The sequence below is a fragment of the Castanea sativa genome, chromosome 1 (genome assembly GCF_040712315.1).
Source record: "Castanea sativa cultivar Marrone di Chiusa Pesio chromosome 1, ASM4071231v1".
Lineage (NCBI taxonomy): Eukaryota > Viridiplantae > Streptophyta > Magnoliopsida > Fagales > Fagaceae > Castanea > Castanea sativa.
Window position 1 is genome coordinate 9,284,895 of NC_134013.1, and position 15,469 is coordinate 9,300,363.

General features: G+C 37.9%; 3 protein-coding genes across 3 annotated transcripts; 1 reads left to right on the top strand and 2 right to left on the bottom strand.

Moving 5' to 3' along the window:
- Window positions 1–282: 282 nt before the first annotated feature.
- On the bottom strand, window positions 283–4,183 carry LOC142627316 (protein RER1B-like). Its single transcript, XM_075801149.1, has 4 exons — window positions 3,980–4,183; window positions 2,979–3,353; window positions 858–1,038; window positions 283–732 (listed from the first exon to the last, which is right to left on the bottom strand). Exons 2-4 carry the CDS (start codon window positions 3,326–3,328, stop codon window positions 682–684), a joined length of 582 nt encoding a protein of 193 aa, XP_075657264.1. The 5' UTR covers window positions 3,329–3,353; window positions 3,980–4,183; the 3' UTR covers window positions 283–681.
- Window positions 4,184–4,982: 799 nt separating this feature from the next.
- LOC142644754 (defensin-like protein 19) lies at window positions 4,983–5,535 on the top strand. The gene is made up of 2 exons (XM_075776779.1): window positions 4,983–5,055; window positions 5,363–5,535. Exons 1-2 carry the CDS (start codon window positions 4,983–4,985, stop codon window positions 5,533–5,535), a joined length of 246 nt encoding a protein of 81 aa, XP_075632894.1.
- An 843-nt stretch (window positions 5,536–6,378) lies between these two features.
- Window positions 6,379–7,225, bottom strand: LOC142611824 (large ribosomal subunit protein bL31c). Its single transcript, XM_075783968.1, has 2 exons — window positions 7,070–7,225; window positions 6,379–6,981 (listed from the first exon to the last, which is right to left on the bottom strand). Exons 1-2 carry the CDS (start codon window positions 7,127–7,129, stop codon window positions 6,625–6,627), a joined length of 417 nt encoding a protein of 138 aa, XP_075640083.1. The 5' UTR covers window positions 7,130–7,225; the 3' UTR covers window positions 6,379–6,624.
- Window positions 7,226–15,469: the final 8,244 nt, after the last annotated feature.

Consider the following 15,469-nt stretch of genomic DNA (forward strand, 5'->3'; position numbering starts at 1 on the left):
GCTTCTTCTAGGTACTGCCTAGTTGCTGTCATAGACCAAGTCTATACCTAATTTGTATTGTTAAGTCTCATAACTAACCGACCCTATAGCTGCAACAATCTTGACATTTAGGAATCACAAGTAGCACAACAAATGCGCTTTTGTGCAATTGTGCATATACATCGAAAATATTTCTTTATATATATCCTCCTTCTCATAGTTGTGTTGTGAGACCCATACACTGAGGAAGAATGAATGTCATATACTCATATGCATAAAATAATAACTGATATACATCATGCCTTCCAGAAATTGGGAAATTCAACCCAAGCATTAATTCTTGTTTAATGTAATCAACACATTGTAACAGGACGTGTTTTAGTTTACACATTCTAATGGCCTAAAAGGACTATTTAGGAAAAAAGGCTGAAGATATTGAGACTCATCATTTTTCAGATTTGATTCCTTGGAAAATACAGCATGTCAAGAAAATAAAACAAATAAAGATAATTCAGGAAATGTGAGAAACCCAAATCATGCAAGCAACAATTGCTCATAAACAAAATGGAATTTTCATCATTTGTGTTAACTTTGGAGGTAGCTTTAGCCTAAAACATGTGCTCCACCTAAAAAATCCAAGGGCAGCAAAATTGCAGGGCTGCACTTCTCCCACGCTCTTCCTAAAAGTGACATTTCAAAGCTTCAGTCCACTATGCGACCTTTACTTGCAGCAGACTTCTTCCCGGTATACCTCTGTCAAAAGTCAAAAGCAACAGAGAAGTTACAAAATGTCACTGCAAGGCCTAAGAGGAACCAACTGCCACCACATATTTCAAAATAAACTATATAACTGGGATGGAAGAAGGCACAGCTCTCACCTGCTTTCCAATGCTGAATGGGACATATCTATACTTAATCATGTGCATGATTTGGCGCTTCATTGTGAGGACAAACAGCACAACCCAATAACAAAGCAGTATAGGCCAGAAAACAGGGACATCAAACACAGAAAAGAAGGTCATCAGAAACGCCACACAGAAAGCTTTAGTGATGGAATACCTGAAACCACAAAACCAAGAGAAATAACTCATTTTTTAAGCCTCCATTAAAAGACAAATTCTCTGACTGTAAGATTTGTCAAACAAATTGGGGAAGCACACAATACCAACTCTAAACAAAAACCTTATCTCAACTTCTGGAGTCAGTTATTGTAAATCATTGTTCGCTACTGACCTCACTTTATAATTACATATTCACATCATGATCCATCATGTCTCTTCTCACAGCTTCTATTTGGTCTTTTCCTTGGGTAGACCATGTAAGAACGAAAGAGATCTATAGCTATATAACAGGCTCCCTCATATTGATAGTTTTGTAACTTGTTCCAGTAAGTATGAGATTAAAAACAGTTTCTAACAAGTAACAAGTGAAACTAATCCAATGTCCAAATGTCTCAAATTTGAGACCGTAAAGGATTAGTAATATCAGCAAAAGAATTAAGAATAAACCAACAATTTCTAAAAACAATAACTATAGCTTTTTGGTAAGTAACATCTAAAACTGATACAAAGAAAGTATGTAACAAACTTCTACCAACCAATTAAAACGAGATGCATATCTTTGCACCCATGCACTTGTAATTGGCATTAAAAACTATTAAACATAATCAAGTAGTTGTTTGATGACAAATTATATTCAGAGTCCACTTCCACACAGCAGCAGAGTTCAAAAAGAATTGGACTACACGAAACTTCTATCAAAAGCTCTGTTCTCTCTTGATCACGCTTCCCAAAATACAGGATGTGAAAAGCAGCACAGAGTTCAACTTATGCTACAATCAATCACTCTAGTCAATGAACAAACAATTTCTGAACTATCTTCCACAAAACAAATTATGTACTAATATACACAGGTGATTATGAAGGACAAAATACAGACAAGGCCACATCCAACTGTAACTAAGACCTGCTTTTCTCTTTGATCCAAACTAATTTTTTGTACAGTAGTTGTTCAAATGAAGGGGGGGAAAACTTTATTCAGATGTCCCTTTTACTTTTAGCTTTTTCAGAATTTTGATGGATGAGCATAAAAAGCCATCATCCACTCTCTTTAAATCTGACAAAAATCACTCAAACTTATCACACTTGATGTCTAAGCAATATACCTCCTCAATTGACAAGAATGACCCACTACTTCAATTTCACTTTGCAAAATTGAATTGTAATCAGTTCTGAGACATAGGGACAAGATGACACGAAGCTCCCAATAAATTAATGAATTAAATGGTCAATCAACTGACTTATATAACATGACAATGTGAGTTGAGTTGATTTCTCTAGCCTGGTTCTAGACTTCTAGTGTTACATGCTGCAAGATATCCAGACCAATACAGAAAACAGAAAGATAAACATCACAAAATAATGGTTCAGCACATGATGATCATGCATACCCCTCACAATTGAGATCAGAAAATTAGAGTGAAATGAATACTAATAAACTTGCAATGCCCTCTCTTTTTCAGATAAGTGCTAAACTCACAATGCCAAAAGGTTGAACAGTACGTGATTTTTTTTTTTTTTTAAGATTTTAAGGTTCACATGGCATTGACACCTTCCTCCTAAAATTTAATAAAAGCAACAAAACATGTACTTCTCAAGGAAAAAACTTCTAGTCTTTAATGTATTAGATTATTAAACTTCATAAAAATTTTGGGACTAAGGCCTTGTTTTTGTTGTTATTGTAAACTCCGTAAAAATGGTGTAGTTTAATCATATACAAGTTCTTTTAATAGAAAGAAGTAGCACTCCTCCTTTCAAAACCAAATCCTAATATAGAGTAATTTGACAAGGAGAGGTTATTGCTTGATTTTGGCCTTCAGTCATAAACCAATTGAGACTCAGCTAGAAACCACTTTAAGATCACACTCTCAAAATGATTAACGCAACAAAAGAAGCAAAATCATTCACAAAACTAGTCCTCACAAGGGATCCTTAGATTACCAGAACTTAAACTCTGGAAGGCGGCGCACAAATGGCCTGAACTCATCTGAGCCTTTTGTTGGTAAAGAAGCCCCATCCAAGACTTCAAGCTCTGGATCAATCTTAGGTGACAGAAACCCAATCAATAGATTCAAGATGTAAATCCCAAGGCCATATGATACAATGTAAAATCCCTGAACATAGTAAACCCGCAACATGTAAATTGCCGCAACAGCAAGAGTTCCCAGCCATCGCTGGACCATGTGAGGAGTGGACCGATCCAAATAGTACTGAAACGTCCTGGTGAAATCATTTCTCAACCTGGCAAGAGGCGCCACCGCAGAGGCAGCATCACCCCCAACTCCTTCCATTAGATATTACTCTTTAAATAATCCCCTGCAGATCCAAAGCACCAAAAGCAATAAATTGATTAAATTTTAGCCTTTCTAGCACCAAAAGATGCCCAACAAAAACCACACTCCATTCAAAAACCCGAGACAACAAACCAAATGTAAAAAAGTCTTAAGACCCCAATTCAGATCTCATTCTTGCCATTGCTTTAGCAGTCAAATAATATTAATTCAAGCTATAGCTTTAGTTTTCTGGGTCACATTTCATAATCATTTCGTGTCCAATCCTATTTTCTCAGTAACCAATAAGCATATTGGCCTTATTCACATTCAAAATCAAAGAATAACTAAAAACTCAAAACATCATTGGTTTCACTTTCCAAAACCATGAAACATTCTATATCATCATTCCTAAGATATTGTTAGTTTCTTACCTTAAATATAACTAACCCTAACAAAACTTTCCCTTAATATATATATATCAATATATCCTAAAAACAATCTTGCCATATAACATTAATTAAAATATGGTAACAAAGACAACAAGCAATATAATAAATAATATTAAGGTTTTTGTAAGAGACATAAACATAAACATAAGACATCAGAGATGGCCAAAAAAGGAAAGGAAAAGTGAATGAAAAGAGAGAAAGAAACAAAGTAGAAACTCACCTTCAAAAAATACAAGAGCAGTTTATAGATCAGATGAGATTTTTTTTTGTTATAAATGGTGAAGAGATCTATTGCCTAAGTATCGTCCATGGGTTTTCCAAGAGCTCAGCTGTTTTTGTTTTCAACTTTTCAAACAGAAGAGAGAACATTCGCCTAGACGCGTCACACGGTTATCATGAGAATAGCTTCAAAACGCACCGCTCTGTTTCATATATTTTCCAACGGCGCCCAGTTGTTTTTTTTTTTTGTAAATAACATTTTTAAAATTAAATATTGCGAACGGTAACAAATTAATTAGACACTATAATTTTAAAAGTTTAGATTAAACCAAAAATTTTAAAAATTCAAGTATCAATCATCTAGAGTCTTGCTACTCAATTAGAATATCATCATGCTTTTAATAAATATATTTAAAAATTCAAATCTCACGTCATTTTACGGAATTAACGAAAAAAGCTTAGAAAATCACATTTGGACCATATATTAAAAAAAAAAAACCATATTCTCTTGAAATTAGCATACCACAAAAATAATATGAAAATGGTCTAATAGCCTAGTAATTTAACAAACACAAACAAATGCACAACTTTTACCACAACTTTCACAGTCGCAAATTATGTTATGAAAATGACTAACAACCGGTCACTTGTAACAAAAGTTGTTAATTTGTTGGTTGTCTCATATAGCTCCATTGAGTATTTGAGTGCCACGATTTTCCTATTTTCTGTTTTAGTTGCTTAGCTGACCCTTTCCTCTCTTCCTTTGCCTCATGACAGTCTTTGAATAACATATAACACCAAAAGTGTGACGAACAGGATTTGAATTGCATACTACGCAGCCAAATTTGTTGAATACTTTCATGTTTATCTTGTTTTGTTCAATTTGTTCATACTTATTTAATTGCAATTTGCAAGGATATTTGTTGCATAATGCTAATATATTACAGCAAATTACATGACCAATAACTTGACCATTCTTCCATACTCCCAAAACACAAACAAATATGGCTCAGGAACTTGGTCATCGACTATCTTATGCCCTCCTCTTTCTCTTCTTTTTCTTTCTTGTGTCCACTGGTATGCATCATCAACATATTCCTACTTTCCTAATTGATCCTTCCAAATGCAACTGTTTATGATTCCTCTTATGGCACAAAGGAAGATAACTATTTTGCCTCAATAATCAAGTACATGGACGTAACGCTTTTCACAAATTTGACATTACACTCTGTGCTTAGTTTGGTGAACTTAAGTGAAGTGATGTTACTCCAATCACAACAAATAATGTTAACTAGTCGTGAAAAATATTGTCTTGAACACTAAACGATTTGTCTATGGGTATGCAGAGATGCCTATGCTATAATTTATGTCTTTTGGTATGCAGAGATGCTTATGGTGGAAGGAAACGTCTGTGAGAGGCGTAGCAAGACATGGACAGGGTTTTGTGGAAACTCTGGACACTGTAACAGCCAGTGCAGGATCTGGGAGGGTGCACAACATGGAGCTTGTCACGCCCAATTTCCAGGATTTGCTTGCTTCTGTTACTTCACATGTTGAGCAAGCATCAACTGCTAAAGTGATTCTAAAGTGACATCCTCAGCTTTAAGTTTCATACATCAAGCACTTTATATAGTTGTATCATGAGGAAGAAAACTACTTGTACCACAACACCACTGCGTGCCCAGTGTCCACTATATAAGTCATCCATGACACTTACAAGTCGCAACTATATCCTCTCTGTTACTGGCTTACTGTTGCTTTGATGTCTACTAACAATAAGATAATACTACTACTGCCATTGCTGTTTAATTTTTAATCTTCCCTGCTATTACCCATTTCCCTCATTTTATCCAAAAGGGAATCCATTTATCTGGCAAAAGATTTAAGGAAATTCATTCCCAAGAAAAGCTGAAATGCTAATTCCTAAAGAGATCACATAGAGAAAGAAATACAGGTGCAGGGAACAGAGAAATTGCTTCTAGGTCCAAAGCACAAACAGGAGATAATCAACCAAAGCATGACATTCCATAAACAAAACAATTGAGAGGTTGATACCACCCTTGTAGCAGCTCTCATCCAATATTATCCATATCCACCTTATCTAATATTTCCCTTCCTACTAACATGATAATTTGCCATATGGCAAGACATTTTTTTTTTTTTTTCTTTTTGAGGGAGGTTACATAAAGGCTCAGAGTTTATAACATTTCTCAGATGAATTCCCAAGTTTAAATTTAGACAATTATAATCCCAAATTTAAATAAAGCCTTTATCAATCTCCATTGCTCATTTCTACACTTCATCAATCATGTTGACAGAGTAGAGAAAAACTGAAAACCATTTGTCAAACTCTACTCTTCACCTATCAAAAAATAAGTTCATAAATCAATTTGGTCGCCATTGAACAAAGATGGTACTTTCTATCATTAGTTTTCTCTACTTTCACAAATGAATAACATAGATATAAAGGTAACAAGTGTTTCAAATCGAAACGATGTCTTAAGTTTGAGAAAATTAGAAACCTGTCACTCTATATCAAAGCAGACATATCCACAAACACATAACACGAATTTCATTCAGAACAAGGTCTACAACATAGAATTGACAAAAACAAAAACCCAAAACTCAATCTAGTAATTACTGGTACTACTTCTTTTTCCCTCCTTTGGGGGAAATGGATTTGCGCTTACTGGGTAGCACAATCTCTCCTTTGAGCACAGGAATCTCCATGATTCCCGCAATCTCACCATACTTCCTACGGAACTTCTCGACCTGGTCATCATCGAGGAGCAGCGCCGACCGGTTGCCGAGGTAAAAGGGGTGGTTTCCCGACCACACTTCCACCGTGTACTCCTTCTGGGTCCCACCCGTTGTCATCACCAGCTCGCCATTGCAGTACACCTTTGCATCCTCGTGGAATTGCGGGTGTATGTCTTTCTTCCTGCACGTCACCACATTTGGGTAATTCCCACTTGTTGCTGTTCCAACTTTCCCTCTAGTTACCTGAAAATTGAAACAAAATAGAGATTTGTGAAATAAGAGGTAGTAAAAATTTTGGTAGTGGAGAGGGAGAGAGTGTTGAGGATTTTGCCTTGTTGATGGGAAGGAAAGGTCTTCCTTGGAGGAACGTGTTGGGTAGGCTTAGAGCCATTTCTTTCTGTCTCTGTGTGTTTGGTTGGGTGAAATGGGTGATGAAGCTTTTGTTTTGCGATGGATATGAAGGTTTTAAACCACTTCTTTTTTTCTTTTCTTTTTTGGGTCAAATGGGTTCAAATTTCACATTGAAAAGAAATCAGTATTTTGGACCACCAGATATTAGAGACAAAAATAATAGGCCTAAATGTTGAGTTGGGTAGAGACAGATCTAATCCAAGCCCGACCAAGTTTGCTTCCATTTGTGGGCCTTACTCTTGCAAATACATTTTGGGTTGGTTTTGGGCTATAAAGTCGATCAAATTTTTTCTTGTGTGTTTTTGTACAGGTAGATGATAACTGGTAAGGGAAGGGGAGGTGTGATTTGAATTATAGTGAATGTTATTAGTTATCACCATTGAGCTATCAATTGAACGCAAAATTTTGATCAAAGTTTTACATATCTAACAATTGCATTTATTTTCACAAATCACACTTAAGAGCTTTAGTAATAAGGCACAACAAATTTCAAAATAATTGAGGCAACAAATTATGATTAATTTAACATAAATTTTATATAAGATCATCATTGACATTAATCCTATTGTATAGCAATCACAACATGCCAAAAGTTGTCAAAAATTTGTGAAATTTGTAATGTATCAAAATTTATTGCTCATGGGATTTAAGTAATAGTTCAATCATAATGACATATGCCTCATATATGTAGTTAGAACCCCATATTTGTCTCCTCCACTATCTACTAATTTAAGGATGAACACACACACACACACACATATATATGTATGTGTGTGCGCGCGCGCGTATAAAAAAATTAAAAAGAAGAATAAGAAGAAGAAGACTTATAGCTCCTATACACAGTGTTGGGCTAAAAGTCCGGTTCTATTACATAGGCCTAAAAACGTTACTTTGGGTTTCTAAATTTTTAAGTCTACAGGCCTGGTATTGCTAGTAATGGTAAGTTGTACCCAACCTTCTTGCGATAAAAAAATCCAACCTTTTTGCAGATGAACTACTGAAAAAAAATAAAAAAATAAATCCTGTCGCAGATTATTTAATGATCGTTCTAAATCCCAATAACACAGAAGTCCCATGTGTAATTTGTCTTTAATAGTTATTGGTCCCATGTTCCTTGATTTTTTTACTTAGATTTTATTCTCCTATTGCCAACTTTTTCTGTTCTTTTATTTTTTTAATACCATGATAAAAGTTTATAAAAAAAAATACATAATACTAGAAGTATCAGATATCGATCTGGTTACAAAAGATGCCAACCAAAGGTGCTCAACAGAATCAGGATCACAATCTCAAATTCTCAACATCCATCCTAAGATCTACTGGAAATCTAGAATAAAAAACTGCATTGGGTTTTTACTTTATTTTTAGTAGCATATTAATTTTTAGCTTTGTCCTGGATATATACATGCTTCTCAAAATGATTATATTGGGACCTGCTTTGATGCATAGTCTCAGTCCTTCTTGCCTTGGCCCTTGGGTGATATGACTCCAAGAATATCTTGGGTATGCCATTAATTTGCTCTGCTTTCTTATCTCTCTGCCATGATTGCTGAACTCGAAGATTTTTCTTTTTTGTCTTTTAAAGGGGGCTGATAAGTAATAACACTGAATTCCATTTCATGTGGTTCTCTGTTATCAAACATTTTCGACCGTGCGTTAGGGAAACAACGTTTTACCAGCTACCCTTCAACTCAGTGTACGTAGATTGACGGACCTACATATTCTTAAACGTGTCCCCTATGGCTTAGACCAGAATAGTGTTCTCCGATAGAGAGAGAGAGATCCTAGTTTTTCTGTTGCGTAGTGAGTGACTAAAATATGCCAGAAAGATTCGGAGTTTTGCTTTCCTTTTGTTTTCTATCACGTGCATGTCGTTTTCAAAGCTACGCCATTGACCTTTTTGGTGTTAAACATATCTAGGGCAGAAAATTAATCTAGTTGATTATAAATAGTTTAAGCTTGATACAGGAAGATGTTTATTAATATTTGTTTATTTAGCAAATAATTTAAACTCAAGCTCAAGTTTAAGTTCTACTATTAAATAAATTAAACTCAAACATAATAAGGATGTGGCTTATGTCTAGTGAAAGTTTTCACTGGACACATTGAATTGGGGACACATGTCCACTCTTCGACACGTGTCCAAATCCTGCCGTGTCCAGTGAAAATTTTCACTGGACATAAGCTTTGCCCATATAATAATGTGTTTGTGAATAAACTCGTAAATATATGACTTGATTCAACTATATATACTATTATATTTTATATATATAATTTCTAAAAACATATTTATATACGCTTCAAATTAGATTGTATGAGTTTGTAAATAGGTTTATATTATATTTGTGGGAGGTGATAGGCCTAGGACTACATATTTATGTATCTATTGGGCCAGAGGCCCAATCCGAGGATATTAAGTAGTTCGAGAACGGGAAAATATCTTCTTAAGGATCCATATTGGTAAGTGAAAGGGTGAAGTCTGATCAGGATCATCCAAGAGGATGGTCTGAGGAGGAATATGTCATCGACTGAGCAAAGTCGAGGTCGGGAGGTGTGGTCTACCACCCAGAAGGAACTTTCCAAGAGATCATGTAGGTGAGGATATACATGGTAAGAGTACAAGACAAGGAAAGTCTGTGAAATATCTAAAAGGAAAGTTGCTACCACCACATTGAATGCTCTGCAGCTAACTCTTTGGCTGCATTAATGAGGAGGTGATGCATGTGCATCAATGTGCAGCCTTTCAGCTACTCCCAAAAGCTTCAAGGAGGTGTTGATGGAGTAAGTATCTATACTAACAACATGATCCATACGTGGAGGATAAAGAGAGGGGAAAATGATAGTATAAAAGGGAGAGGAAACCTTCAAAAGAGGGGAATCGAAGAAAAAAAGAAAGGAAACACAGTAGACCAAAGAACAATATTTGTAATCTATCTTTAAGTGAGATATACAGAAAAATTAGCCTCCTTGGATTGAGTCCGAGAATGATCTTCCTTACATAAGTTTGTATCATCTTTACTTCTTGGTCATCTTGGCCCATGGCAATTGATAGACAAACTCATTAGAACCCAGATTCCAAACTCACTCTCTACAAATTCATTGTATTGGATTTTTTGAGCCTATCCTCTTCTTATTTTGGGCTTAGGTGCAAAACGTGTCCTTATAATTGGCGTCGTCTGTGGAAAATCTAAGTGTCTTATTGAGTGTAACATCCAGTTATGGTAAGTTCAGGTCCCCACCAAGCAGAGTCTTTGGGGTCCCAACATCAAGATCATCCCCTTAATCTTGAGCAAATAGGGGACCGGGAAGGGAGTGTGCACACCACCCATACTGACACGAGTCAATCTCGAGGTGGAAGCCACGTTTCTCATGCGGATAGTGCCAGGGCCATGCAACTGGAGATCAATCATTTGAAGAGGAAGTTATGTCACGAACGACGGAAGCGAACTCCTTTTGATTTCTAACCCTTCTTCTGATGATGGTAGGGATAGTAGTTACAGGCCCAAGTCAAGGACTCCTTCTAGTGAATCTCTCTCGTATAAAGAGGACAACCCTTATGGCCGTAAGAATAGGAATTCATCATGCAAAGGCTTATGGAATGATGCTATGAGCAGAGCGTTGAACCAAATTTCTAAATTACCCCTCACGCGTAGAATTGATGCAGGGAAACTTCCTCGGTGCTTCACTCAGCCAACATTCACCATGTACAATGGTCAAACAAACCCTGTGGAGCACGTGAGCCATTTCAATCAGAGGATGGTTGTGCATTCTAAGAATGAGGCTTTGATGTGAAAAATTTTCCCATCCAGTTTGGGACCTGTGGCAATGAGGTGGTTTGATGGCTTGAGGGCAGATTCTATTGATTCTTTTTAGGAACTTACCCAAGCGTTTGGATCTCGCTTTATTACGTGCAGTAGGATTCCTCGACCTTTAGATTCCCTACTATCTATGACCATGTGAGAAAGGGAGACCTTAAAAACATACTCAGACAGGTACTGAAAAATGTTCAATGACATTGATGGGGACTTCGATGATGTGGCCATAGATGATGTGGCCATAAGAACTTTCAAGGTCGGCCTACTTGCCGAGCATGGTCTAAGGAAGTCATTAATAGGGAAATCGGTTAGTAATGTACGCCAGCTCATGGACCGCATTGACAAGAATAAGGGTCGAGGAGGACCAGTTAGGAAAGGGCAAAGCAAAGGTGGTTTCTCAGGATAGGAGGGACTTCAGGTCGGATAAATACAACAATAATTGTCCTCAGCAAGATTTTTCTGGGCAGTCCGGGGTTGCTACTGCACCTTAGGCGGTTAACGTGTTATTTCAAGAGCCAGTGCATTAAATTTTATGAAAAATCAAGAATGAACCTTTCTTTCAACGGCCCAATAAAATGGGAGGAAACCCCACAAGGCGCAATCAAAACCTTCATTGTCAATACCACCAGGAGCGAGGATATACGACCGAGGATTGTCGAACTATATGGAGCCATTTGCAGCAGCTTGTTCGAAGTGACAAGTTAAAGCAATTCCTGTATCACCCCAATGAGCAAGGACTCCTGGTAGGATCAAGATTTCAGAGGGATGCTTCTTCGAAACCACCTTTATGAACAATCAATGTTATTCTTATTGCCCCGGGAGGAGTCGGTTCTCACTACTCTAGGGTGTTATCCATAGCCCAACCACCTATAGGGACATCCTTCCCAGAGCCAAAGAGGAGCAGGATGGGGGTCCGTCCAGCACTGAGTTTCTTTAATAAGGATAAGGTTGGTACCTTACAGCTACATGACGATGCAGTGGTGGTTACTCTCAGGATAGGAAGGTATGATGTAAAGTGGGTATTGGTTGATCAAGGCAGTGGGGCGGAGATTATGTACCCTAATCTGTATAGGGGGTTGGGACTGAAATTTGGAGATTTAACTAGTTATGATTCACCCTTGGTAGACTTTGATGGGAAGGCAGTCATACCAATGGAGTAGATCAAATTGCCAGTGCAAGCTAAATTAGAGGTGGTAGAGGTGAATTTCATTGTGGTAGATGCGTTTTCTTCTTACACAGCCATCCTGGCAAGACCCTGGCTTCATGCCTTGGGGGCTGTCTCATCTACCTTGCATTTGAAGGTGAAATATTCATCTGGTGACCAGGTCAAGGAGCTGATAGGAAGTCAGTCTATGGCTAGGCAATGTTTGGTGGCCACGATTAGACATCAAGCTAAAGGAGAGTCCTCGGCATCAAATGAGCAAAGTTTGTAGCAATCAAAGGAGCCGGTATTATCTGGGAATCCAATGGAGATGATAAAGTGTGAAGAGTTAGAAAAGGTTATTATAGGTAACGATAAGGAGAAGTACTATTAGGTCGGAGCTCAACTGCCTCCTCAGGAGAAGGACGAGTTAATAATGTTTTTTAGGAAAAACATTGATGTGTTTGCTTGGAGTGCTTATGAGGCCTCGGGGGTGGATCCGAGTTTCATTTGCCATCATTTGAACGTCAACCCAACTGTCATACCGAGAAAGCAACCACCTCGGCGATTATCAAAAGAGGACTTTGAGGCTGTCAAGGAGGAGGTAATCAAACTCAAACACGCAGGGGCTATCAAGGAGGAATTTTATCTTGAATGGTTGGCTAATACAATGGTAGTGAAAAAGAATAATGGGAAATGATGAGTATGTGTAGACTTCACAGATTTGAACAAAACTTGCCCCAAGGACCCTTTTCCAATGCCTCGTATAGATCAATTGGTGGATGCCACTGTTGGGCATCCTCAGATGAGTTTTCTAGATTTCTTTCAAGGTTATCATCAAATACCCTTGGTTCTGGATGCTCAGGAGAAAACTGCCTTTGTCACTTCTACAGGATATTATCACTACAAAGTGATTCCATTTGGCTTTAAAAATGCAGGGGCTACCTATCAAAGGATGATGACCAGGATGTTTGAGCCATAACTAGGAAAGAACATCGAGGTTTATATAGATGATATGGTGGTCAAGAGTAAGATAGAGTCTGAGCATGTTGTTGATCTCGAGAATATCTTTGGGATATTGAGGAAACACAATCTTTGCCTTAACGCTTCTAAATGCTCTTTTGGCATTGGTTCAAGAAATTTCTTAGGATATATGATTACTCACCGAGGAATTGAAATCAATCCTAACCAAATTAAAGCAATCAACAATTTACGGCCACCTCGGAATCCCAAAGAGGTCCAGAAGTTTACGAGTATGACTACTGCCCTAAACTGATTCATTTCTCGGTCAGCAGACAAACGCAAACCTTTCTTCCAATTGTTGAACAAATGGAAGGGATTTGAGTGGACTAAGGAGTGTGTCTTGGCCTCCTAACAACTAAAAAAAATACCTTTCTTGGCCACCTATCATGTCCAGACCCGAGGTGGATGAAGTTTTGTTTGCATACATAGCTGTTGCTTCTCATGCTATGAGCTTGGTGTTGGTATGGGTTGATAATGGTGTGCAGAGGCTAGTCTATTATGTGAGCAAATCGCTGTATGAGGTCGAGGTTCGTTACTTACCACTGGAAAAAGCCATTTTGGCAAGGTGCACGCTACATGTAAACTCCCCCACTACTTCTAATCTCATATAGTTGTTGTCCTAACTCAACTTCCATTTAAATCGTTGCTTCAGAGTGTTGATTATACTAGAAGGATTGCTAAATAGGGTATGATCTTAGGGGCTTTTGATATTAAGTACATGCCTCGTACTACCGTTAAGGGTCAAGTTCTTGCAGACCTGGTGGCCGAGTTTACTAAGTCTTCCGTAGAAGAAAAAGAAGACAAGCAGAACATGAATAGAAAAACAGTTGGCATGGTCACCCTTCAAAAGCCTATGTCTTGGAAGGTGTAGGTTGATGGTGTGGCAAATCAAAGAGGATCAGGAGTGGGTTTAGTTATAGTTTCACCCGAGATGATCGTTATTGAAAACCCTTAAGGTTAAGTTTTTTGGCCACAAATAATGAAGATGAATATAAGGCCTTGTTAGCTAAGAAGACCATAGTCCAAAAGTTTGGAGGAAAGGAGATAGAGATGTTCTCTGACTCAAGATTGGTTGTTGGCCAAGTAAAAGGGGAATTGGAGGCCAGAGATCCAAGAATGCAAGAATATTTGAATTCGGTAAGACATTTGCATTCAAAGTTTGAATCTTTCACTTTATTGCAAGTCCCCAGAAGCAGGAATACCCACGCTGATTCCCTAGCCACCCTCGCAACATCCTCGGCTTAAGGCTTACCTCTGGTTATCCTTGCTGAAGACCTGTACAAGCCTACTGAGACTAAAGGTGATGTGACCTAAATTCATCAAATCAGGGCCGGACCTAGTTGGATGAATCTCATAGTGCTATTCCTTAAGGAAGATATCTTACCTAAAGAGAAGTTCGAGGCGAATAAAGTATGTAGAAAGGCTCCTCGATTCTAGCTATCCAAGGACCAAAATCTGTACAAACGCTTTTTTTTTTTAACCATACCTGCTGTGTATACACCCTGAAGCAACAGAGCTACTTCCAGAAGAATTACATGAACGGATTTGTGGAAGTCACACATAAGGTAGATCCTAATATCATAGGGCTCTTACCCAAGGGTATTGGTAGCCAAATATGAAGAGGGAAGCACAAGAGTATGAGAAGAAGTGTGACTAGTGTTAGAGGTTTGCTCCCAACATTCATCAACCAGGGGGGTCCTTAATCCTTTATCCAGCCCTTGGCCTTTTGCTCAATGGGGCTTGGATATTATAGGACCCTTCCCTAAGACAGCAGGGAATAGGAGGTGGTTGCTCGTCGGCACAAATTGTTTCACTAAATGGGTTGAAGCTGAGCCACTGTCAAATATCAGGGACTTGGATACAAAATGATTTGTTTAGAAAAACATTGTCACCAGGTTTGGAATTCCTCATACCCTTATCTCAGATAACGACTTTCAGTTTGATAGTAAAACCTTTAGAAGATGTTGTTGCAATCTTGGCATTACAAACAGATATTTCACCCTAGTTTATTCATAGGGAAATGGACAGGCCGAGGCTATCAATAAAGTAATAGTGAATGGGCTCAAGAAGAGGTTGGACGATGCTAAGGAAAAATGGGTAGAAGAACTGCTACACGTCCTTTGGACCTATTGGACTACACCTCACAGGTCCACAGGGGAGACCCTCTTTTCAATGACTTATGGGGCCGAGGCTGTAATTCCTCTCGAAACCGGTTTTCCAACGTTGAGGATGAGCTCTTTTACTCCGAGTAATAATAATGGGTAGTTAGAAATGAGCTTGGATTTGATTAAAGAACAAAAAGAAAACATCATGGTTCAGTTGGCGTACTATCAGCATAAGC

Excerpts from the sequence above, each read along its gene's own strand:
- LOC142644754 (XM_075776779.1), top strand. The coding sequence starts at position 4,983 with ATGGCTCAGGAACTTGGTCATCGACTATCTTATGCCCTCCTCTTTCTC. Across the intron at positions 5,056-5,362 it reads TTTCTTTCTTGTGTCCACTG|AGATGCTTATGGTGGAAGGA; the intron begins GTATGCATCATC and ends TTTGGTATGCAG.
- LOC142611824 (XM_075783968.1), bottom strand. The coding sequence starts at position 7,129 with ATGGCTCTAAGCCTACCCAACACGTTCCTCCAAGGAAGACCTTTCCTT. Across the intron at positions 6,982-7,069 it reads CTTTCCTTCCCATCAACAAG|GTAACTAGAGGGAAAGTTGG; the intron begins GCAAAATCCTCA and ends TTCAATTTTCAG.
- LOC142627316 (XM_075801149.1), bottom strand. The coding sequence starts at position 3,328 with ATGGAAGGAGTTGGGGGTGATGCTGCCTCTGCGGTGGCGCCTCTTGCC. Across the intron at positions 1,039-2,978 it reads CTTCCAGAGTTTAAGTTCTG|GTATTCCATCACTAAAGCTT; the intron begins GTAATCTAAGGA and ends TTGTGGTTTCAG. Across the intron at positions 733-857 it reads CATTCAGCATTGGAAAGCAG|AGGTATACCGGGAAGAAGTC; the intron begins GTGAGAGCTGTG and ends GACTTTTGACAG.